The sequence below is a fragment of the Rattus norvegicus genome, chromosome 6 (assembly GCF_036323735.1).
Source record: "Rattus norvegicus strain BN/NHsdMcwi chromosome 6, GRCr8, whole genome shotgun sequence".
NCBI lineage: Eukaryota > Metazoa > Chordata > Mammalia > Rodentia > Muridae > Rattus > Rattus norvegicus.
In genome coordinates this window covers 111480626-111505175 of record NC_086024.1, presented here as the reverse complement: position 1 = coordinate 111505175, position 24550 = coordinate 111480626, and the positions used below count along the sequence as shown (strand labels likewise).

Here is a 24550-nt window from a genome sequence, read left to right as displayed (position 1 = left end):
GTCTAGCACTTACTCCAAAGCCATTCCCTCCTTCCTCCCAAGTCAAACCCCAATTCTGCCAGGAAAACAATGAACCCAATTAAAAGTCTCCATTCTATAGCCTCTCACTCTGCAGGGAGGGGTCATCCCATGTCTGTCCAAGGGGAACCACGAAGCAGCTCTGAAGGAGAATGCCCTCCTCATATGACAGAAGCACACACTACAGACAGTGGGGCTGAGAGCAGGACGGGCTTGGTCCACACTAGTGCAGTGGGGCTGCAGGCCCTGGTCCTCTCGTCTTTGAGACAAACACCTTTCTGTGTCTGCCCTGAAGACGGAGCTTTATTGTTTATAGTGACAACCCCCAAGTGCACCGCTCACTCTGTGACAGGTGTGAACTACGCCTGGTCCAGAAGGCAGGTACAGTGGAGAAACAACCATGATTGGCTAACCTTGCGCACCACCGCTAAAGAGAAATCCAGATTGCAAGTGGGCATGGGGAGGCTCCACGTCTCAAGATAGAGATGAGAGACATGGCTGACAGCTGCAGGAGAAAGTCTCATTCCATTCACAACTTCGTTTTCACCTAAAGAGAAGACACCACTAAAAGGAAGGACGGAGACAGCCTTTCTGAGCACGGTGTCTCGAGGGCCACCTCGAGACACAAACACACATATATCGGGTTTCCTAGCACAGCTTCAAAGCCTCTGTGGAGTAAAGAATTTTGATGTTTTGTTTTGTTTGTTTATTAATGGGATCACTGAAAATAAAGGGACCAAGAGAGACCCAGGAAGGAACACTGGTGGTTGAAGTAGCTGCCTTCAGCCTGTGTGACCAAAGGGTTGGAATTTTGGATACCCATTCCCCAGCCTCCCTATGCCTGACTTCTGGGAGGGGAGAGAAGCTGAGGTGGAGTTCATCCCCGATGGCCATGCCTACATAATAAAGCCTCCATAGAGACCCAGAAGAAATAGGCCCGTGAGCCGGCCGGTGAGTGAATAGGAAAGTGTCCAGGTGATGGGAAGGTAGCATTCCCCAACTTCATAGAGAGAAGTCCTGCCTTTACTCTCTGAGCCCTTCATTTGGCTGCTCACTTGTATCCTTTCAAATATGCTTTGTGGCCAACAAGATAGTTTGGCAGATAAGCCACAGGATGCACATGATGGAAGGAGAGAGTTAACTCTTCAAAGTTATCCTTTGACCTCTACAGCTGTGCCGTGGTCATGTATACACACACACACACACACACACACACACACACACACACACACACACAAACTAAATAAGGAAAAGGTATAAAAATTTTCTTGAGACAAGGGTTCACTGTATAGCTCTGGCTGGCCTGGAGTTCACTATGTAGACCAGGCTGGCCCTAAACGTCCAGAGATCCGCCTACTTCCTGGGTGCTGAGACTGAAGGCATGTGCCACCACACCTAGCCTGTAATTTTTTTTTAATTTGGTTCTTTTTTTTTGGAGCTGGGGACTGAACCCAGGGTCTTGCGCTTCCTAGGTAAGCGCTCTACCACTGAGCTAAATCCCCAGCCCCCTGTAATTTTTAAAAATATGCTTTGCAACAAGCTGGCAATAGCAAGTGTTTGCCTGAGTTCTGTGAGCTACTCCAGAAGAGTATTTGAACCCAAAAAAGAGGCAGCGGGAACCTAAGATTTATAGCTGCTTGGTCAAGAAGCAACCCAGGCCTGCAGCTGGCACAGGATGTGGATGCAGCGGGGGCTGTCCTGTTGGGCTGAGCCCTCATCCTGTGGATTTGATGCTAACTCCAAGTACATAGTACCAAAACTGAGCTAAACTGCAGGACACTGGCTGGTGCCCACTATGGAATAGTATGGTATATTAAGAACACACACACACACATACACAGACACACACACATATACAGACACACACACACACAGATACACACACACACATACAGATACACACAGACACACACAGACACACACACACAGACACATACCCAGACACACACACAGACACACACATACAAACACAGACATACAAACACAGACACATACACAGACACACACATACACACACACACAGACACACATACACACGCACATATACAGACACACATACACAGACACACATGCAGACACACAAACACACACACATAGACACAGACACACACACAGACATACACACACACAGACACACACACAGATACACACACAGATACACACACGCACACACGCACACACACACACACACACACGCACCCTAATATCAGCAGTGAAGTGCTGAGTATTGGCTCCCATTCCTTGAAAGCTGAAGTCACGCCTGCAGCTCCAGCTCTGGGCTACCCCTGGGTTCTAGCTCCCACAGCAGCTTATTCTAAACACTCATGGCTCACCCAGGCCTCCATTCCCCTGGCCTGAGCCCAGAAGGCCTCATCCTGCCTCACTTTCCTCAACTGATTCACACCAAAGCAGTAATTCTTGGATGATAAGTTCTGAGCAGGCAACTAGGAAACGTGCTAGGTGCTCATGCCGGCTTTCGGAGGTGCACAGGCCTTTGAGAGAGAGAGAGAGAGAGAGAGAGAGAGAGAGAGAGAGAGAGAGAGAGAGAGAGAGAGAGTGTGTGTGTGTGTTGGTGGGTTGTGTTGGGACTAAACCCTAAACCCAGGGCTTCACACATGCTAAGCAAATGCTCTACCCCCAGCCTCAGCTACAGCCTGAGACTTGATTTTAATGAAACAAGCAGAGCCAAGGGTGCTGAGCTCCAAGCTCAGTCATCGCCCCCTCCAGCACCTCCACAGGACCCACCTAGGGAGCTGCATCCCACTCACTACCTGTCCTTAAAACATCTTCACTTGCTGATAAGAAGGCTCAAGGCTCAGTCTCCTCAAACTTCCTGCCTCCAAGGTGTGCGTGGACTCATAGGACTTATTCCCCAGAGTTAACACATGCTACAGCTGAAAAGGGAAACCCCACGGTCATTCAGTTCTTGTGCGTGTATGTACGTGTTCATGTGCATGTTCCTGCAGGTAGGCTACCATGCCAAGTACATGTTTAGTGTTTGGGTACATGTCAATATACATGTGCATGACATTCAGGGAACACATCGATTAGGCTACACTGACTAGCCAGCCAGCCCCAGAGACGGTCCTGTCTCAGCTCCTGGGCACTGGAAATACAGGCGTGTGCAATGGTGCTCTGCTGTTTTAACAGATGTTGGGGATGGAAACTTAAGTCCTCATACCTACAGGGCAAGCACTTTATCAACTGTGCTATTTCTCTGGCCACACGACCATCTAGTTGTAGTCCCAATTCCTCAGGGAACCGGGTCAAAGAGTGCACACGATGTGACCAAGAGCACATGGAGAGGAAAGGAAGCGAGAAAGAGTGTCGGCAGATGCTGGCTCCCATTACAGACCCAGGAGAGGGAGGTACTAGCAGAGACTGTGCCCAGTCAGCAAGCTCAGCAAACAGATGCCTGGCCATATTAGCACGCATTCTCAGCACCTCACTCTGGGCTACTGTGTCCTGGGCTTAGCACGGGAGTCGCAGCCCCAGAAACAGACAGGGGTTGCTAGGGCCCCAGGGTCTAACTGCCTAGCTCCCAAAAGTAGCTGTCTGGGAGCAGATCCAGCTCTTGGAGGGCACTACAGGGTTGGAAGGGACAGTCGCTTCCAATGCCTAATTGAACTTAATGACTGGCCTAATTAAGCCTGTTAATGGCAGGTCTAGTAGGGCCTTGGCTCATGCCTCAGTGCAGACTGCATCCTTCGCACTCACCTTCCTCTGCAGGGCAAGGGGCTGGCCGAAGCAGAGTTCTAATGACGAGCGGCCTACGGGGGTTGGAGGCTATGGCTATGCCTGCTGCCTTGCTGTTCTAACCACACACAAGAGTGTACATGGAGGACATGTATCAACAGAGTCCAGGGAATATCTGATGAGCTCCACCACAGGCAAGGGCACCATGCTGGAGTCATGTGGCAAAGAACTAGGAGGTGGTGGAGCCCAGAGAACATGAGTATGACTCCTAAAATAGTCAGCCCCCCCAAAAAAAGAAAGGAGAAAAAGGAAAAAGCCCTAAAGACCTTCAAGATACAATTACCATTAAGAGAAAATACAACAATAAAAAGACAAGGTACAGAACACAGAATGCTTAACATTCTTATTTAAATTGTATATGTGGTGTGTCCATATGCAAGGGCGTATACACATTTTATAATACGGCCTTCAATTTCTCAGTGAAGGTACTAAAATGCAGAGAGCACCCCAACCAGATGGACGTGCAGCGTTTAGCATGGCACACTGCAGCATTCGGGGTGGGCATCACAATCATGTGGCAGGCCTAGAACTGCACTCCACTGTTACCCAGCATCTCCAAAGAGCTCCACACTATGGCGAGCCCAGAGAAAGATCTAAACCTGAGACTCAGAGTGCAGTTTCTACTTACATATACTGCTTTCAAGCCACACACACGCGCGCGCGCGAGCACACACACACGCACACACACACACGCATGCACGCACACATAGACACATATGCACACAGACACACGCATGCACGCACGCAGACACACATATACATAGACACACATGCACACACACACACACACACACACACACACATACAAACACACACACATCAGAAGTCACCTGCCAACCTGTCACTGGTCAGGGGCCATCTGTGCATCTCCTGAAGTTTTCCAAGACACTGACAGACAGTCCTGATCCTGGGAATCAGCTCTAGAGAGATGACCAGGATTGGAGAGACAGTAGGGGAAGTAAGTTTACTTTAGTTCTGTCTTGTTTGCAGTTTTACACCAGGCTAATGGCTTTATTTTTAAAGTGTGGAATCTAAGGTGGTTGTGAGCTCTCCAGCAGTGCAGGGGTTTACACAGATGCCAAGTGGCTCTTCTGGCAACAGCAGAATTGGACAGGTGAAAAGACATGGGTTTGAACTTTCTAGAGAGGGGCCCTTTGCACTATGGAAAGTCCAGAGAGCAAGGAATGCTCCATGGGAGATCAGCTTTTTGCCTGTGGTTATTCAAGGCCGACTACGAGGACTGTTCGTTCCACTCCCGGTCTCTGGGGGCATCCCGGCTGCAGTTGTAAGAAGTGAACAGCTGTAGTGACTAGAGACCTTCAGTTTTGCAAAACTAGATACTATGAAAGACTAAAGGTCAAAGTCTTCAAAGGACATGTAAGAATTCATTCTAGAAACACAGCTGGACTTTAAATTACAATGAAGACAAGGCGTAGCTGAGAAAAGGTTACCATGAGAGAGGGGCTAATAGCAGGCTGGGAAGGTGAGAGTGCTGGCACTCATCCCTGGGTCCACCAGGCTAGCACACAGCTACCAGGACAAGAACCTGTGGACCACGGGCCTTAGAAAGCTGCCCCATGGGGTTCCAGATGTCCTCTCCCTGTGCACATGGGAAGATACCAAGTTCAGATCAGACGGTCAGTTTTCCTCTCCTTGATGCCCCTTGGGGCGCCAGGTGTCTGTGCTCCAGAGAGAGGTGGCGAGGGCCACTTAGCAGCCAACTGGTCCACTTTGCAGAGCTAAATGCTGCTGTGAGCTGGGAAGCACCTGGCAGCAGTGCAGTCGCGAAGTCACATCTCGCCCATGCGCTGCACCAGCGAAGTGGCTTTGTGACACTACAAAGGGCCCCAAGCTGTGACTGACTGCGCAGAACATCCTGGTTCTGTCCCAAGTGGAGGTGTGTGAAAGTGCCCCCCAAATCACAAGACAGAGTGGGGTGCATGTCGTACCTCTTCTCTAGCCTAGCCCCATGTGCATTTAAAAGCTACTGTGAAACTTCCCAGGGGTCATACGATAGCTGCTTTCTTGGTCTCTCTCCTTCCCACCTCACAGGGAGATTTGGAAAGACTGGTAAGGGGCAGCACTCTGAGATCCAGACAGGAAAGTCCAGATGAGTGCTGCTGCCTCTGTGTCAGGGTACGAAGGGAAATACATTAACTGGTATTTGTATGTGCGCGCGCGCACACACGCACACACACACACACGCACGCACACACACACATACACATACACACACGCACATATGCACATATGCACACACACACGCATGCACACGCACACACACACGCACATATGCACATATGCACACACACACGCACGCACACGCACACACACATGCACATATGCACACACACACACGCACGCACATATGCACATGCGGTAACTGTGGTTGCTTCCAGGATGGAAGGCAGGAATGAGATTCTCATTCCTTATTTCATCTACCATTTTGTATTTTTTAAATTCTATACTATGTTGTTTCTTATTTAAGTAAAATCTATCCAGAGTTCGTTCTCTCTCTCTGTCTCTCTGTCTCTCTGTCTCTCTCTCTCTCTCACACACACACACACACACGATATTAAGTGTGGCATGGTGGTATATGCCTGTAATCCCACCACACCGGAAACAGAGGCCATCCTGGCTTATATAGTGAGTTCCTGGCTATGGAGTGAAATCCTGTCTCAGGAAAAAAACAAAAAGACATGAAGCAAACTTGCAAAGCCTCTGCATGTCCTCCTGCTCCCCTCCTTTTGGGATCCTCAGTCTGGTTATACTTAGGTTTTATTTTTTTACAATTTATTTATTTTTATTTTATATACATTAGTGTTTTGCCTGCATATATGTCTGTATAAGGGTGTTGGATCCCTGGAACTGGAGTTGCAGACTGTTGTGAGCTGCCATGTGGGTGCCGGGAATTGAACCCTATCCTCTGGAAGAGCATGCCCTGCTTTTTACCCATGAGCCATCTCTGCGGGCCCTCTACTTCAGGATTAAGCCCAGGCTTTCCTCCATAAAAATGCAACAAGTAACCCCAGAAGGCCCACCCGGGCTGCTGTCTGTGCTGGACAGAGGGCCCATCTCCAGTGCTTGCCTTTCCTAACATTAGGAAGAGATTTGGGGAGTTTCTCCCTGCAATGAGGCTGCAGGGCTGAGTGGGAAGGGGCATCCTCTTCTGACATGATCCGCCCATCATTCTCACTCCTTCCCTATCAGCTCCCAAACAAACAAACAAACAAACAAACAAACTCCCTGGGAGAGTAAGAGTGCTGGGGGACAGGGCAGAAAGGCCCGACACACCAGCCCGAGTTCCCTACTTCCAAGAGGATCCTTGCTTTTCACTTCTTAGTTCGATGCACACAGGCTGGGTGCTACTTATATTTAGTTTCTCTTTGGGTCGTATTGAATATATCAGTTATCTAGTAACAGACAATGCAGGTAGATTAAAGTTAACTAGGATTAACTGTGGGGCTTGCTTACTCATGCTTACTTTTGCAGAAGAGACTGCCTGTGGGGCCGGGCAAGCACCAGCTCCACCACCGAGCTCGTCCCCAGCCTCCTCTGGCTTCTTTTTCAGTTTTGAGACAAGGTCTCATTGAGCTGTCCAGACTGGCCTTGCAATCTCCCTGGCTCAGCAGCCCAAGTAGTTGAAGTTATAGGCCTGCGTCAGCATGCCCGGCTTGATTGTGATTTTTCTAAATTCATTAAACAAAAACCTCTCTACGTGGTCTTCTACCTTCTTTCAGCACAGGCTCTGAATATACATTTAGAGGAAAACAGAACTTATTCTTGGAGGGTGTTTTGTTAAGGAAACTGAGGCAATTTCCAGAAGGGACAAAACTTTCTAGATTACTGTAAAATTCCTAAAGTCCTAGGTGTTCTAAGATTCCATTGTTTGGAAAGCTCTTTAAATGCAGGGCAGAGATAACTCAACACCTTCAGGAAGTTCCTGAAACTGACTAGATTCATCCATCCATCTCCAAGCATACAGTAGCAGTAAGAATTGCTAGGAGATACTCTCAGACAGGCAGAGCTATCTGGACAACTAGCTGAGGCACCTAGAAGAGACTCAGACCAGCCAAGCTGTCTGTAAGAGACACTCCAACCTGTTGAAATGCCAGAAGGCTGCACGGTGTGCTCCTCTTTCCAGCTTTCATGAGCTGTCACCCATGGTTGAATAGGCTCTGGTGACTTAGCTGTCTTTGAGTAATTCTTGCTCCAATAAGTCATCCCTTACAAAGTCACTTTCAAGAAATCCCAATACAATTCACTGGTTTACTTTGGATTTTGGTAGTGTTCATACTTTGGTGAGTAGATGTTTGTTCATGTCTCCCCAGGAGGAGTGATATACAACAGAGGGTCTTACAGAATATGTGCTAAAAAGTGATCTTTTCTAAACTTAGAGTATCTCAGAAGCTTACTATAGGAAAATAAAGAGAGAGAGAGAGAGAGAGAGAGAGAGAGAGAGAGAGAGAGAGAGAGAGCACATACTGTTAAGACAGATATACAAACAAGGAGTTCACATGAACATCTCTGAAAGTCATACAGATGTGTCAGTTAACTGGTTAGGACATGCATGCTGTATGCGTGTGTGTACATGTGCAGGGAGGGAGGGAGAGAGAGAGAGAGAGAGAGAGAGAGAGAGAGAGAGAGAGAGAATATGAATAAGAATGTGTGTGTGCACAAGTCAATCTTGGACCCTTATCACCTCATAGGTGACTAACCTGAGACTCAAGTAACTCTTGGTGCCCAGAACTCCCCAGTTCTGGTTTCTTTTTAGGTAAAGCTAACATGTACAAAATCAATTTTTAAGACTTCCAAGTTTATTTTGTTTTTCTTGAAATCCAAACAAGCAAAATTGTGTTCGTTAGTGAAAATCTAGAAGTCAAAAGTTAAGGACTTTCTTTCTTTGGACTCGGGGACACGCTCCTTCTTAATAATGGAGCAAAGAACAATACCCAGAATATTCACTCACAGATCAATTATATTCCGTGCATCTGTGTGGGTTGAGCATTAAAGACCCAGAAGCACAGAAAATGAGCAACAATCGTTAGTAACTCTGTTCTAGTTATTAGCAATGCAGAGGGAATGGCAGCAGCCCCAAGGTGCTCAGTGAACAATAAGGACAAGAGCACCTGGACAACTAGGAAGGAGCCACAGACTCCCAGGTATCCAGGCTTACAGGTACTCACACTCACAGGTACTCACACTCACAGATACACACACAGATAAACATGGTAACAGGTAAATACAGTCACAAGTACTCATGCTCACATACTCACACTTGCAGGTACTCACACCCACAAATACACAGATAAACATGAAAACAGGTACACACATTCACAGGTACACAGGCTCACAGGTACACACACTCACAGATACACTCACAGGTACTCACAGATACACATGCTCACAGTTATATATGTTCACAGGTACTCACACTCACAGGCACTCATACTCTCAGGTACACACACTCACAGGTACTCACACTCGCAGGTACACACACTCGCAGGTACTCACACAGATAATCATGATAACAGGTACATATGCTCACAGTTATACAGGCTCACATGTACACATGCTCACAGACACATACACTCACAGGTACTCACACTCACAGATACTCACAGGTACACATGCTCACAGGTACATACGCTCACAGACACATACGCTCACAGACACATACACTCACAGGTACTCACACTCACAGGTACTCACAGGTACACACGCTCACAGGTACACACGCTCACAGGTACATACGCTCACAGGTACATACGCTCACAGGTACACATGCCCATAGGTACTCACACAGGTATACACATTCACAGGTACACACACTTGCAGTGCTCACACTTACAGTGCTCCTTCAGGTGAAGGGATGTGGGCGTTCACTGGACCATTCATACCTTTGCATAAGTTTGAAGTTTAACAAGGTTACTGAGAGAGAGGCAGGATATCAAGGACAGATTATATTTTGGACAATCTAATCATTGAGGAGAATAATTTTCAATCAGTGAAAAATTAAAACTCCCACTACATAATAGCCTTTACTGAAACCACTTCCTTAAGCAACTCTCACCAATGGATACTACACACATTAGGAGTCTGAATAGAATGGTGGCGTGGAAGGCCACACATGACTAACCCTGTTGACCACAGATTAAAGTGGAACAGGTAGATATCAGCACTTCCCACACCTGTACTTCCCACATCTAGCCTTCTCACACACCTGGGCCTCCTCACACACCTGGGCCTCCTCACACACCTGGGCCTCCTCACACACCTGGGCCTCCTCACACCTGGGCCTCCTCACACCTGGGCCTCCACACACCTGGGCCTCCACACACCTGAGCCTCCACACACCTGGGCCTCCTCACACACCTGGGCCTCCTCACATCTGGGCCTCCACACACCTGAGCCTCCACACACCTGGGCCTCCACATACCTGGGCCTCCACACACCTGGGCCTCCTCACACATCTGGGCCTCCATACACCTGGGCCTCCTCACACCTGGGCTTCATGCAATGAAGTACTTCAACCACAATAGTGCACATAGTTTGAATCTCCAGCTAGATCAAGCTCTAACTCTCCCTTGGAACAAGGCCATGGGGAGATGGAGAAACAATTTAAACATGACAACTCAGAAGAAATGGTTCAAATCCAGAATATAGGACTCTCTATGGGCTAAGTTTCTTACCTTCTGCTCTCCACCTAGCAAAAAAAAAAAAAAAAAAAAAAAAAAAAGGCACGGGGAAGCGGGAGGGGAGTGTAGCACAAATGAGAAGGACCTAACAGCTAATCGAAGTGTGGGCCTTGATTCTTGATTTTCCCTTTTTACAGCCCAACTCTACCAAGCTACAGTGAAATTACTTATGAACTGGATATGAGATTAACATTAAGGGATTATTATTAATTTTGATGGGCACAAACCAGCATGGTGACTGATAAAGGAAAGCAGTCCTCATCAAGGAACAAAGTGATCTCCCGCGGGAGGGAGGGAGGGAGGGACTCAGCAGCACTGTCAGGCTGCTCCACTTGCCTCGGGATTTCCATGTATTCTTCATCAGACGAACTGTTTATCAGTGCCTACGTCTAACAGCAATTCCCCATCTTTCACGTCACGGAGTGCGAAATGAACCCTCTGAGTGGCAAGCTGGGGTGGATGGAGAAGACGTCTCAGAGGCATGACAGCCTCAGGTGTTGGCAGCACAAGGCCTGGCGCTGGCCCAAGGGCAGAAGATCACAGCGTGCCTGCATCCGCAGAACCACACACAGCACACGGAGGGAAGCCCCAGCACACCTACGCCCGTGACTCCTTCCTAATGAACAGGCTGCGGTGGGGCTGAGCAGGCTGTAACACGGCTGGCTGAGAGGACAGAGCCCGTGCCTGCAGCTGTGCTTACAGACTGCCGAGCCCCCCAGCCCGCTGAGTTTTTGCCTTTCACACTTCTGTAACTTAATAAGAATTAACTACTCGCTGCTAACAAGAAGGTAGAGACTCCACTAGGGCAATGACAGAGGGAGAGGAAAGAAACCCTTTAGTATTCTTGGAACATCTATGCCATTAAAAGAGAGGGAGAAAAGGGGAGGAGGAGGGAAGGAGGTAACCTCGGGACCAGCACACAGCTCTCCCGCCATCTTGATGTCCTTGACACGTGCGGCCGGTGTGGAAGTGGCTGGCACCAGAGCAGCCCTGGAGCAGGAGCGAGCGGCCAATGGAGATTTATGTGAGCAGAGCGAGATGGACAAGGTAAAATTGTCAGGAGGAGTTGTTGGAAAGTAAAATATATTGTGACAATTCCACTCCTGCCGTTCATCAATAAACTGACAGATCATTTAGTGTCAATTAGGAGTGATAGATGGACAAGTCCCCATGATCCTGGGCCAAAATTAATGGCTGGGAGGGAGAGGGTGATTGAAAATGACGGCTGACATTGAGAACAAAGTCCTCAAAGTCCCTGAGGGGCCGTTACTTGCCTCATTCCCTTGCAGATCAATGCAGGGACAAACCCAAAAACAGACACTTTGAGACAAAACTCAGTCAGAGGCCTTTCTTCTCCCTCCAGGCTCAGTTCCCCTGTGTTCAGCTCTATGCACATGGCGATGCCAGGGACCCATCCATTCTTTTAAGTGTCGCAGTTCACAGACAACTTCAGGCCGCTGACTCCAAGATGGTGGCTTTGGCACAGCTAATGCTTTCGAGCCAGGAGAAGGGACAGGTAGTTATGTCCCATCCCAGGCCATTCCTCAAGTCAATCCTGTCCTGTATCTTGGAGTGAGCCTGGGTTCTAGAACATGGTATCTCCCAGGGCTAAGCCTCCTCACCCCCACTGCTTTGTCTTGAATGTTTCCCACTCTGAACAAAGGTACCACAGGATCTCCTGTGTGTTGGCCGCAAGCTCATTAGTCAGAGTCATAACAGCCCTCTTCTTCCCACTAGAGACATGCAGCTGCCTGTAACTCTGATTTGTCCTACTGCGATGAATGGAACCTACTGGACTAAGTCAGTCCAATGCATGTACAAGGCATAGCTAGGAGTTGTTTCTTCTCCAGTCCCAAATTCTTATGTTGAAACCCTAATCCCTAAGGTGACAGTGTTTGCAGGTGGTAACAGGCTGGGCCGAGGTCACAAAAATGGAGCTCTCATGAAGGGTGAGAGGAAGAGAAACCGGATTTCTCTCTCCCTGTGTACGGATCCTGAAGGAAGACCACTTGTGGATCTAACCAGAAAAAGCTGTCACCAAGAACTTTGTCAAGCTGCCATCTGACCTTAGACATCAGAAAGAATGTCCCTGGGAAGCCTAGTGGAATGTGCATCATCTGAGCTCCTGGGGTCTGGTAAGTCCTTACAGTAGCCAGGCACTGTGCAGTTACGGTCATCCCCAAGGCGTCGGAAGTAAGCATTTACCAGTGTGAATTGTCAAATCCAACCGCCTCCCAACACTAAAGCTTAATCCTGAATATCCTTGTGAGTGGCCATCTCTCAGAACCCGGCCAGCTTGACCTCCATCTACTCTGACGTCACACGGCCAGTACGACCCATGCTGTCTGCCTCGTACTTGCCCTGGGCTCCTTGGCAACTGATTCCTGAGTTTTTGACTAGAGATGTCTGATGTCTTCACTTAGAATCTAGCTTTCCCAGGAGAGGGGACAAACCTTGTGCTATGGCTCTCACTAGAGCATCCTGAGTCACACAAAAACACTAATAGACTCTAAAGCCGCTAGGAAAAACATGGAGAACAGGCTCCACCCAGCGCCCTAAGACAAAGACAACCACTATCCGTCCTTAAAGAAGAACAGGACTTCCTGAGGGGAAGCGCCCTAGGTCCCCAGCAGAGCTGAGCAATCACACCCGCCACCTTTAACCCAGGGCTGTCCTCAGTCCTAGGCCTTCTTCATGTTAGGTAGGAGGAAGAGCACAGTATTGCCTGCTCTTGCCCCAGACCATCAACTGAATTTGATCATGACAAACGGGAAAAATCTAAAGACTGACCCTGTGAGGAACTGGGCTGGACTCCTCCGACCGTCCATGTCATCCACAGCATTCCACAGCTTTCCTGGGCTGGAAAGACCATGTCTCGAAAAAACAAAACAAAACAAAGCAAAACTAGAAAGGGGGTGTGGGGGCCAGAACTAACTATAGTGTGGACTCCGGATTCCAGAGCTACAAAGGCATTCTAGGGACAAATAGGGAAATTAAATGTAAATATATACTATTAGTTAACTACACAAGTGACCTAGTGATCAAGATTCTTCCGTGCCTATGCTGGAAGACGCTTCCTTTAGTACTCAGGGGTAAATGTTGTAACATCTACAGCATTTCCCGACCAGGAAGTGGTTAGGGAAAACACAGAGACGGGAAGAGGAGGAGAGGCTGGGAGGATGGGTTCCAGGGGAAAGAAGCATATCCTGCTGGTGGGCTTTTCTTCTTCTAGTGTTGGGGACAGAACCTGGAGCCTCCTACCTGCCAGGCAAACTCTCTTCTACTGAGCTACAGCTTTGTAGAACCTTTGTAACAGTGTCATCATTTTGAAGACATTCTAATTATGGGTGATGTCTCCTCTTTAAGACTGTACATCTCGGTATGTGTCTTAAATACCTTTGGCAGGTGGCCACTCCACTGGTGTAGTGGACAATGTTTTGTCTACCTTACAGCTAAGGCTTAAGGCAAGGCATTAAAAACAAAGTGGATTTGTGATCCCACCTTTGGAAGGGAACTCTGAATGAACAGAGTACTTGCCCCTGTCAACCTACAGTCAACTCGGTTGGTTTACTTTATCTGTAAAATGGGACCAAAGGCAGAGACTAGAAAAATATCCAACAGTATTCTTTGTGTCAGCCTGGCCTTGACTAACTGGCTCACACAAAAACAAACACACTTGAGGAATCCACAAAAAACATGGGCAGTCAAAGCTGTCCAGCCTACAAGCTGCCCACCCCAGAACTGCTGAAAGCAGAGATTCACAACAGGAGCCGCAGGCGGCGGCCAGTACTGCCCATGTGACGCCTTCCTAACGTATAATCCTGTGACTAAGAAAGGTCCGCACTGTCACCTTACTTTTAAGCACCACTGTTGGATTTGTTGTTTCTTGTTCGGGGATCAAATCAGGGCCTTACGCACACTACATAAACAGCCACACATGGCTGGGCGCACCACTGCGCTGAGTGCTTCTCCTGTGCTGCGTGTTCCGGCCTCACAGAAGCCTGTGCCACATGCATTACCACTATTTTTTGGGCTATGTAACATCCCTAACTGTACACTGCTGTTGTAGTCAGTGCTGCAATCCTAATTCACACCCGGGTGAGTCTGAGTCAGACGCCTGAGGCTTTAAGTGATGACCAAAGTTCATGTGGCCATCCGTGTGCAAACCGATGGTAGAAGAAGTGGGGGACCATCCTCCCTGGCTCAAGACAAGTCATTTGGAAATCATCCCAGAGCCGTACAGCTTATCCTGGATGGCCTAAGAGTCCCAGCTCCGTTCCAGACTCAAAAACACTTGTCAGGCTGGGGACGTCGCTCAGTTGGTGGGGTACTTGTCAGGCCGGGGACGTTGCTCAGTTGGTGGGGTACTTGTCTAGCAGTGCACAAAGCCCTGGGTTTGATCCCTACCCTGTGCAGAACACACCTGCCATCCCAGCGCTCTGCAGGAGGCAGGAGGATCAGAAAAGTTCAAGGTCATCCTTTGAGCTAGAAGCCAGTCCAGGCAATATTGTCTCAGAAACAAACCAACAAGCCCAGCATGAGAGCATAGGTCTTTAACCCGGAAGGAGTCTCTAACAATCCCCTGAGGAGAGGCATAAGCTCTACCATCTGCCAGAACACCTGTGGAGAAATATAGGCAAAGCTACCTGAAGGGATGAGAGCACAAGACGCAGTCATCCCCATAGCAGCAGCCAGTGTCTGCCTAGGCCTCCTATGGGTTTCTTTTTCTTCTGGGAACCCATTAGATCCTCGCATCAGGCCCTTGAGGTAAGAGCTATTTTAACCCTGCCGCAGAGACGAAGATGCAGAAACCAAATAGCCTAATCAATCACTTGCTCAGAGTCTCTGCGGTGTAATACACAGCATAGTTAGGATTTGAACCAGCATTCCATTTCCAGAATCTGTGCTATCGATCACTGTGCTCTGTCACCTCTCAACATGGAACCAGAAGGCCACTGGCCTAAGCTGTGCAAAAGCCAGGGGTGGGGTGTGATTCTAGAACACCGGCGGTCATGTTGCTTCTGCCCATGCCACCCTGTCAGAGGCATCTGGACGGATGTCTCCAACCAGAGGCTTATCCAGCTGGGTGAGAATGGACCCATATCCACAGCCCCACACAGCTCAAGGATGCCACAGGCCTGTGACACTGGTTAATCCTTCCAGGAACTCTGAAGAGGACAGGAAGATGAGACAGTACAGAATTATCCTGGGCCAGTACGCCTACCAGCTCCCAGCACCAGCTCATGGTAAACAAGAGATGCCAAGTAGGCAGTGAGGGGACACCTGCCTCATTCGTTACAAATGAGACACACTACAGAGGTCAGCCACAGCCACCACCAGGCAGGTCCACCTGAAGAAATGGACAGAGCAGGCCTAAACTTTGAAAATGGTCAGCCAAGCAAGAGAAGAGTCATAAAGGACGGAAGAATGGGGGTCCCCCTGACACGAACCTTGGAAGAAGCACATCAGAGGCAGACACTGGCTGCTGCCCAGGGCTGGGGAGTAGGGGTGATGTGATAAGGGGCTGTTAAGGGGTACTGGGCTTCCTGATGGGATGGGAGAACAACATTCTAAGGTTGACTGGGTGACAGATGCAGAACTCTGTGCCTACACTAACAGCAGTTATATTGTACATGTTAAGCAGCGTGACTTGCCTTATTAAGGTTACAAAAGAAGGACAACACAGGTGTACCTCCCCGTCTCCACACCGCCATACCCACCCGGACTTGCCCTGAGGAGCTGCGTACTCACTTTGCCACCTTCATGGACTCATCTGCCCAGCCGCCCTGCCTCCGAGGTGGTTTTGGTGGGGGAGTCTGTGTGAGAGAAGCCAGAGTGACAGTCATGTAACCTGTGCCTCCAAACACCAGAGTACCAGGTTCATGTCACCTAAACCAAGTCCACCCAATAAAATACAAAATAAACTCGAATTTACTATAACAACCGGGTACCTCCTTCACCCCTCCTGCTGGGTGCAAAAGTTGGCACACTGTTCCTGATGGACAGCTTGGCAATGTCTACTAAAGACTTAAAAAAACTCAAGATTTTTCTCCCCAGGGCTGGAGATCAATCCCAGTGCCTCATTCATACTAAGCACAAACTGTACCAATGAGCAGCATTTCCAACATGTGTGCACGTGGCACTGGAGGTATGTGCATGTACTGTGGGGGGGTGGCGTGGCAGGAGATTGTGCTCACGTGTACGGAGGCCTGAGACTGACACTAGGTGCCTTTCCTCTATTGTTTCCCACTCTGACTTCTTCAGACATGGTCTCTCACTGAATGTGAATCTCGCTGATGAGGCTATCCTGACTGAGCAATGCATTTCAAGGATCTACATGTCTTTGCCTCCCAGGGAATACAGGACTACACTGCCACGCCAGCTCCTTTTTAATGTGGGTTCTGAGAATCTGACGCTTTATCAACTGAGCCATCTCTCCAGTCTGCTTATGCCTATTAAGGCAGGAAACCAAGTTTTTCTTCTAATATTTCTTCATTTTTATTTTATGTGTGGGAGTTGTTCTGCCTGCATGTCTGTGCACTGCATGTGTGCAATGCTCATCACAACCAGAAGGAGGGCATCAGATCCCCTGGAAGTGGAGTTAATAGGTGGTTATGCTAGCATCTCATGCCATATGTGGGTGCTAGGGAGATTGAACCCAGGTCTTTTGGAAGGGCCATCAGTGCTCTTAACCACTGACCTCTCTTTCCAGCCCTAAGGTTCTAAACCCGAAACTTATCCCAGGGACATAAACACAGAGGAACATCGTGTCATTTCTGCATAACAAACACTTGGCAGCAACTCAAACAGTCAGCAGCGAGGAACTGAGGAAAATGAGAGAATATATAAAAACAGTACACAAATAATGCAAAACTATTATAAAACCATATCAAAGTTCATGTACATTAATTTTAAAAACATGTTTTAAAACAGTAGGAATGGTCTGAGTTTGCAAAAAGACCCAAGGATACGTAGGAAACGCTTCCGGTCAGTAGCTGTGTGTACATCATGAAGGATTCTCAATTGAGGACAACTTAAAGTCCCATCCCCCTGCTGTTAGGCACTTTCTGACTTTTAATGGTCTACTTATATTATTTTTATAAGAATGAAAGTAGTAAAATGAAGATTTAGGAGTAAGGATGGCTTAGCGGACATAACCATGGCAACGCCAACGGGGTCGACTTTCCTCAGGCTATTTGGCCAGGACGTGCTCAGCTGCGATCGGCACATCCAGAAGCCATACTGCAGGTTCTTATTCAGCATGTCCTAACTAACAACCACCCAGCAGCAGTCTTCCCAGCCCCTGTGCCAGATGGGATGGACAGTGTGTTTCCTATTCTGAATTACCCGGCATTCTTTCAGGAATGTTTCCTGAAGTATCAATTTTCTTTTTCCAAGAACTTGACAAAACTCTAACTGTGGCTCTCAGTCTGGGGAGGAGTTTGGATAAACGAACTATAACAGGGTTTGCAGACTTCTACAAAGGACTAGGACGGAACTCTTTCTTTCATGGGCCATAGTCTCCGCTGCACCTACTGAACCCTGACGCTGGGGAGAAATAAACAGTTTAGACACTAAGACAAGCGAGTATAGCTGACTTTCAAAAACAAAACAAAAACTCTAAAACCAGGCAGTCGGCCAACCTTGAGGGGAAGGATGTGGTTTGCTGACCCCTGGACCAAACTGTTGTGTCCTCATGACTCCCTTCTAAAGTCCAGCAAGGACCATTTGAAGAAAATGCCCTTTCTCTATGCCTGGACGCCTTTATGCTTTTGATGTCTTGTTTGTTTGTTTCTTTCCTACCTGTATAGCAGTGCCCTGGCCTAGCAAAGATGTGTTCCACTTACATACGGGGCCTTTCTGTGACATGAGCCAGGACCTGCTAGAAATGACTGAGAAGAATCCAAGTCCTGAAATAAAATACTTACACCTCTATTGAGCACTTGGAAAATGTAAGGGAAACTTTAGAAAATACCCAACCCAGACTTCTACACTAGGGGCTAGCAACAGAGCCAGAAGAAGACTTGGCAGGTTGATCCCACTTAGAGGCATTTAAAATACAGAAGTGAAGAAGCTGTTTATAGGGAGCAGGGGGTGGGGGGCACCTAAAGATTCACAGAGGCAGTGCACTCATCCCTCGAATCCCCTGGAAGAAGCAGCCATGTATTCTTGGCCCCATTTCCCCTTAGACACAGCTGGCTGAATCCTGGTGTACTGGAGCCAGGCAGAACTAATTAGATTAGGTGTGATAACACACAGCCCTAATCCTAGCATTCAAGAGGCTGAAGCAGGAGGATTCCAAGTTTGAGGCTAGCCTGAGTTACACAGTGAGATAAACAGCAGCAACGAATCAACTGGATTTCCTGTCCAGGGAATCCAGAGTTGAGGAAAGGGGGTGGGGGGATCCTTCAGACAGCACGGAGCGGTATAACACTGAAGACCAGGTTGAACCTGGGTGACTCAAGACTATGAAACACTAAAATGACAAACAGAATCAAAGGACCTTGTCTCGTCTCTTGCCATGTATAAGTATGTCTCAGGTGAAGAGACAAAATTCTGAAGCAAACTGACCCAAACTGAGTCTCCCCACCCCTGAGACGTTGTAAGTCAATTTATGGTCAGGCCAGATGGTGCACCTTTATTGTGCCGGCACTAGGGAGGCCGATTCATGAATTCAAGGCCAACCTGGGCTACACAGAGAGGTGCTGATGTAATCCTAAGGACCAAGAGTTCAAATCCCAGTGTGCACAGAACAGTCTGGACATCTTGTCACCCTTCTAACTCCAGCTCTGAGGACAGTGGTGACAAAAGGATGACTGAGGCTGGCTGGTTGCCGGCTTCCAACCCAGCCAAGAAAGCTCAAGCTTCAGGCTCAGGGAGAGACCCTGCCTCAAAAGAAATGGGTGGGGAGAGGAAGAGGATACTCTGTGCCTCCACGAGTGTGGACAGATTCACACCCATTCAGGCACACTCACTTGGGCACACATGCATACACAGTCCAATACATCTATTAAAAATTAAATTTTAAACCAATTTGCCCAAAGCCCTCTCCCTGTGCCGTGGGCTCTCTACCCAACGATGGCCCAGTCTCTCCGGTGATAACACAGCAGCGTTATTAACTGACTGCCATGTTTTGTTTGGCCCCACAGTTTCTTCTGTTTGTTTGTTTTTAATTTATGATACCATCTGAGAATTGGAAAATTTCCACATTCAAAGTCAGTTTCCAGCTGTCTTGACAAACTGGAATCTCCAGAAAGGCTGGGGCCATCCCCTGGGGCAGGGGTATGTGAGCCAGGTAGCTGCAGTACTGAGTCTGGCTCCTTCCTGCCAATGTTCCTTCTGTTACTGCTGCACTGTGGGGCTGGTTTTACCCCTCATGCAGAATTCCCCCTGTGCTGCTCTGTCTGTGAGAAATGAATGGAGGGGCTATGCAGATTTCTGAGAAACACAGGCAGCACCATCTTTTCTTATGTGGCCAATGGGCAAAATGACCATACTGTGGCTTAGCAATTAGTTCATGGCTCTCAATCTTCAGGGATGGGGGAGTCAATCCACCCTTCCACAGAGGCCAGATACTCTGAATATCAAACACTTACATTGCAACTCATAACAGTAACAAGATTAGAATTATCCACTAACAACGGAAATGATTTTATGGCTGGGGGTCACCATAACATGAGGAACTATGCTAAAGGGTCACAGCATGAGGAAGGGTGAGAACTGCTGAGTTTGTTGGACCTAGGCCTGAGGCTGAGTATGTGGTATCCGACTATTTTCTCTGCTTCAGGTATTGGGAACGGACTCAGGTAAACCTCTGTGGGAGTGTCCAGTCTGTTTGAAAGATTTTTCTCAGAACAGGGCAGAGAGGAAACTGACCCTCCTGACGTTATCTCTTCTCCACTCTGGATGTGGGCCCAATGACAGGAGGGGCAGAGACTGACCTGGGAAAGGATGGTGGAAGATGAGGCAGCGTGGACTAGGAGCTGGAGTGATAGATTCTTCTGAAATGTGGCCTTTGAGTAGTCCCTAATGGAGGGGAGAAGCGTTGGTGGGAGGGTTACGTGTGTAGAACATGCCAGGCAATGATGACACGGATCCTCTACAAACACTGTTGCTACTTCTACTAATGTCAGCACAGAAAAGATCGCAGCAGAATCAAATACACAATCACTTGAGGAGCAGATTAGAGCCAGATCCAGTTCAGGCAGGCTGGATCTCCTCAGTCACTGTAACTAAGGTGACACACTTCACCTCTAACCACACCCCACAAAGCCATGGCCACTGGGAAGTTGGGGGGGGGGTCAGTGAAGAACCACAGGTGACAGCCACAGTTATCATTTTCCCAGCTGGAAAATGGAGCCCTCAAATGAGAAACAGAGAGCTGGCCATATACGAGTCACTCCTCCATGCCCAGCTGCTTGACATCGGCTCTAAAATCAAAGGCTTTCCTCACAAACAGCAGAAGCCTCCCAGGGTCGGCATAACACACAACTGTGTAGACTGTTCCTCACTGTCCACAAATGCCAGAGCAGCCTGGAGAGGGGGCCATGCAGAGGGACCCTCTGCAGACAGGTGGGCAGCAGGAGTCCTGCCTACCATCGTCTTGGCGAAGCTCAAGAGGCACTGGGGTGGACGGGAGGCGCACGTGTGCCTTTGTTTACCGCTCTCAAGAATTAGCTAACAAGAGACTTGAAGGTAGAAGGCTGGACTTTAGTTCATAGCTTGAGGGTACAGGCCCTGGTGTCAGGGAAGACGCAGTGGGTGGAGGGGGCGAGGCAGCTGTCACACACCATCACAGTCATTATGTGGAAAGAGTTGAATGAATGCAGCTGCTCCACTTGCGTTCTCCCTACCCAGTGCAGCCCCACCCCCACCCATGAATGGTTCTAGCCATATGAAGAATGGATCTTTGCAGTTAAACCTTGCTGAAAATGCCTTCTGTGGCTGTTCTAAACCCAGAGCTGACAAGTTGGTACTGTAAGAGGATGCAGAAGGACAGGTGGGACTTGGGACCCTGTAAAGCTAGGAGCTGCACATTCAGAGGGAGAGACATCTGTCTGCTGGTGAGGAACGCTTATGCTCTGGGTGCACTACTGAGCCCAAGGTCTGGAAATAGTCTCCAGGCCCATGAGTCCTATCACGGCCACACATAAACATCCTGGCTGGAGGAGACAGACTTCATTAACCACTCTTCCAAATTACAAGGACTTTTCCACAGACTTCAGCTTCATTCCTCAGGCACTGAGGAAGAAAACAAGGATGCCATCCTTGTCCTCAGATGCTCTTAGTTCAATGAGGCCAACAGGAAGCAAAGTTCAGGTCTGTGTGAAATCTATTGTGAGCAGACACCAAGTTGAAGCTAAACCCAGGAGGCTGCAGTGGTCCAGAAGCAGAGTCTGGGGCTTGGGGGGCACAGTGCTCCAGGGAGGCGAAGCTGAGACTGAGGTGAGACCCTCTGAGGTACAGTGAGTGTGGCTCCAGTCACTTGTACACTTTCTTGTCACCCTGGTGGTTTATGGAGCCCCTTCATCCTGGGGCACCTTGAAAAGTGTTCTAACATGCTTACTCAAAGTCCTCAGTACACAGCTAAAGGCTGAGAGAATGGTGCTAACCCAGGACATGAAGGGAAAGGCGAGGTAGTCATTTGAAGAATAAGCTGGGACTCACTAAGTTGAGGGTCTGGCCTCTCTTCTGTCACTGAACGTCTTTGGGCCTATATAACGTATTCTTTCCTCCCAACACAGGAGTGGCAGTGCCGTCTCTTCCAGAGTGCGGGCAGGAAGAGAGTAGACTAGGCCTCCCGGTGCGCCCAGGCAGCTCTGCAGTGATGAGCTGCAGGGAGACAGTGTGGTGCGGTTTCAGCCTGTTTGAAGACTGAGTGCCTCCTTCCAAGATGGACCACAGGAAACTTTTTCCCTTTAAGTGAGTGGGTCACTGTGGAGAGAACTCAGGCGTAGAGGAGCTAAGGAAAAGGTGAATTGTGCATTCAGGTCTCTGCTGGTCTCAGTCAGACCAGATAGGCGAGATGGAGAGGGATCTGTGGCCCCAGTGGAGGGGGGTGACAGCAGCTGGAGCTCTGAGTGTTGAGCTGGGGAGGGCCTTCGGGCCTGCAGGACCCCTGCCTCCCAGCTGTGACCTCCAGAGGCAAGTCCCCAAGACATCAGTCAGAAAAGCCGTTTCCAACTTTGGATGACTTAGTGCTGGGTGACATTACACACCTCTCCCTCTTCCCCTCCCCATCGCCCTGCTCCCCTCCCCATCGTGTGTATCTCTCTCTTCTTGTAAAGAAGAGCTGAAAGATATGTGACATCACACACGTCAGAAATAAGGCCTGGTGACAGGCGCCCTCAGGCAGTGTCTCCCTGTTCTCTCTGGAGTGTGGGAAATGAACGCAGCCTACTGGGGCTGCCGCTGATGGGCGGAGGGGGCAGGACCCTGCATAGCTCCTCAAGAGAAGCAAAAATGTGCTGTCTCCAAAAATAAACCCAGCGCAGGGATGACTGTGAGTGAAGGGTGAGAGCACGTGACGGTGGCTGCGGTCCTGAAATACCAGCATGCTACAAAAAGGAGCCTGTGAGGCAGAGCGCGGGAACCTCAGGAAACGGCCTCTTTATATGGTCTCATCCGAGTGGGCCAGGATTCAACGAACTGGAATTACCAAGTCAGAGGGAGCCTCCTGGGTCAGGCTCATTTCTGATCTTTATATGGCTGCCCAGATTCCTAAGATGCCGACACACAAACATGCTGGCAGTGCCAAAAAAGGAGCCTTTCGAGTTTGGAGCCTTTGCTCATACTCTCAGGAGCTCTGAAACACCCCACTCCCACCTATCCCTAAACTAAGATGGATCCAGCTCATTTGAACTCTCAACCTAGAGGACAACCTGTTTCAAAAAGCCATGGAAGCACACAAACACCCAGTGCAAAGAGACCGGTGAGCGGGAGCTAGTGCCAAGTTCACGCTAGCCACCTTCCGTTCAAACTTTGGTCACTGAAAACAAACTTCCTTCCTTGCTCCAGCAAGGCAGGTGCACGCACCCTGAGAGCAGGTATCCCTTCCGCCTCCCTCTGCTCCCGTGTGTCCCCAGGGCTGTCAGTCTCCCACCTAAGCCCTGGGTCTCCCAGCTAAGATGCCATCAAGCTGAGTGTTTCCCACAGTGGATTTAAGGTCAAGGAGGGGCCATGGATCCTCAGCTTTCAACTGAACCCTTCTGAGAGTAAACACAGTGCTCTCTGTGAAAGAACAAACTGAAATGGACCTCATTTGGTTTTACAAACAAGAAGGGAATGTATAAATCTAGGCATTAATGGACACCGAAGGCACGGGAGGAAAACCGGCGGGGAAGAACTGGCTGTTTTCATGATTCCAAAACCAAAATGTGCCCTACACCTTAAGTGCTGAGTTTTGTGGGAGGCCGTGTCTGTCACCACCCCAGCTCAGCCAGCAAGTTGTGCTGTAACAATGGGACAGGCCGTGCCATCCCTTGAAGCGCACAGCACCACCCCGGAAAGATCCCTGCCAAGAATGTTCCTGTGGAATCTAATCAAGCCTTCCGATCTGGTTTCCAGTAAGCTGGAAATCAGGTAAGAGAGGAATAAGTTAAATGACACCAGAAATAAAGAATCTAATGAATCTAGAATGGGAAACCTTGGGGAGCCATCTGTTAGACCTCTGCAAAAAGCCAGAGCCATTAAAAAGGCAAAGGAATGGGAAAATCGTACGTGGCTTCAGAGCCGGGACCAGAGCGCTGCGGTTCTCCAATGGATCCTGGATTCTTTTTTTTATAAAAGCAGCTTTGGAATAGAAAATAAGGGTACACTTGGTAGTGGATGGTTCTGGGGAGTGGCTACACCACTAGGGTAACAACTAATTCTCTAGGAAAATGTCACCTTAGGTAAACGGGAAGTATTTGAGTAACATAGCCTGTCGGTAGTTTTTGTGGATGCAACTCAACAAAGCTATAGCAAAGCACAAGTTTCACAGCTTACAATCTAAGGCAGCAGGGCCAGGGTCCATGCCAGCTGAGTCTGGTGCAGGCTGCAGGCTGCACCTTGTCCCATCCCCTCCTTTTCCAGATGCT

The 24550-nt window shown here is 48.8% G+C and overlaps 1 protein-coding gene across 9 annotated transcripts in view; it reads right to left on the bottom strand.

The window, feature by feature from the left end:
* Nucleotides 1-24550, bottom strand: part of Ift43 (intraflagellar transport 43) — a 76536-nt gene that overhangs the window by 32049 nt on the left and 19937 nt on the right. For 5 of the 9 annotated variants that reach the window (XM_039112052.2, XM_039112053.2, XM_017594100.3 and 2 more), the window contains one exon: nt 16224-16288. The exons of 1 other annotated variant lie outside the window; for it this stretch is intronic. In XM_039112052.2, coding sequence (XP_038967980.1) covers nt 16224-16288 — 65 coding nt within the window. Of the gene's footprint in view, nt 1-13262; nt 13347-16223; nt 16289-24550 lie in introns of all 9 variants that reach the window. 3 more of the 9 variants (XM_039112051.2, XM_017594099.3, XM_006240370.5) reach the window with 1 other exon arrangement.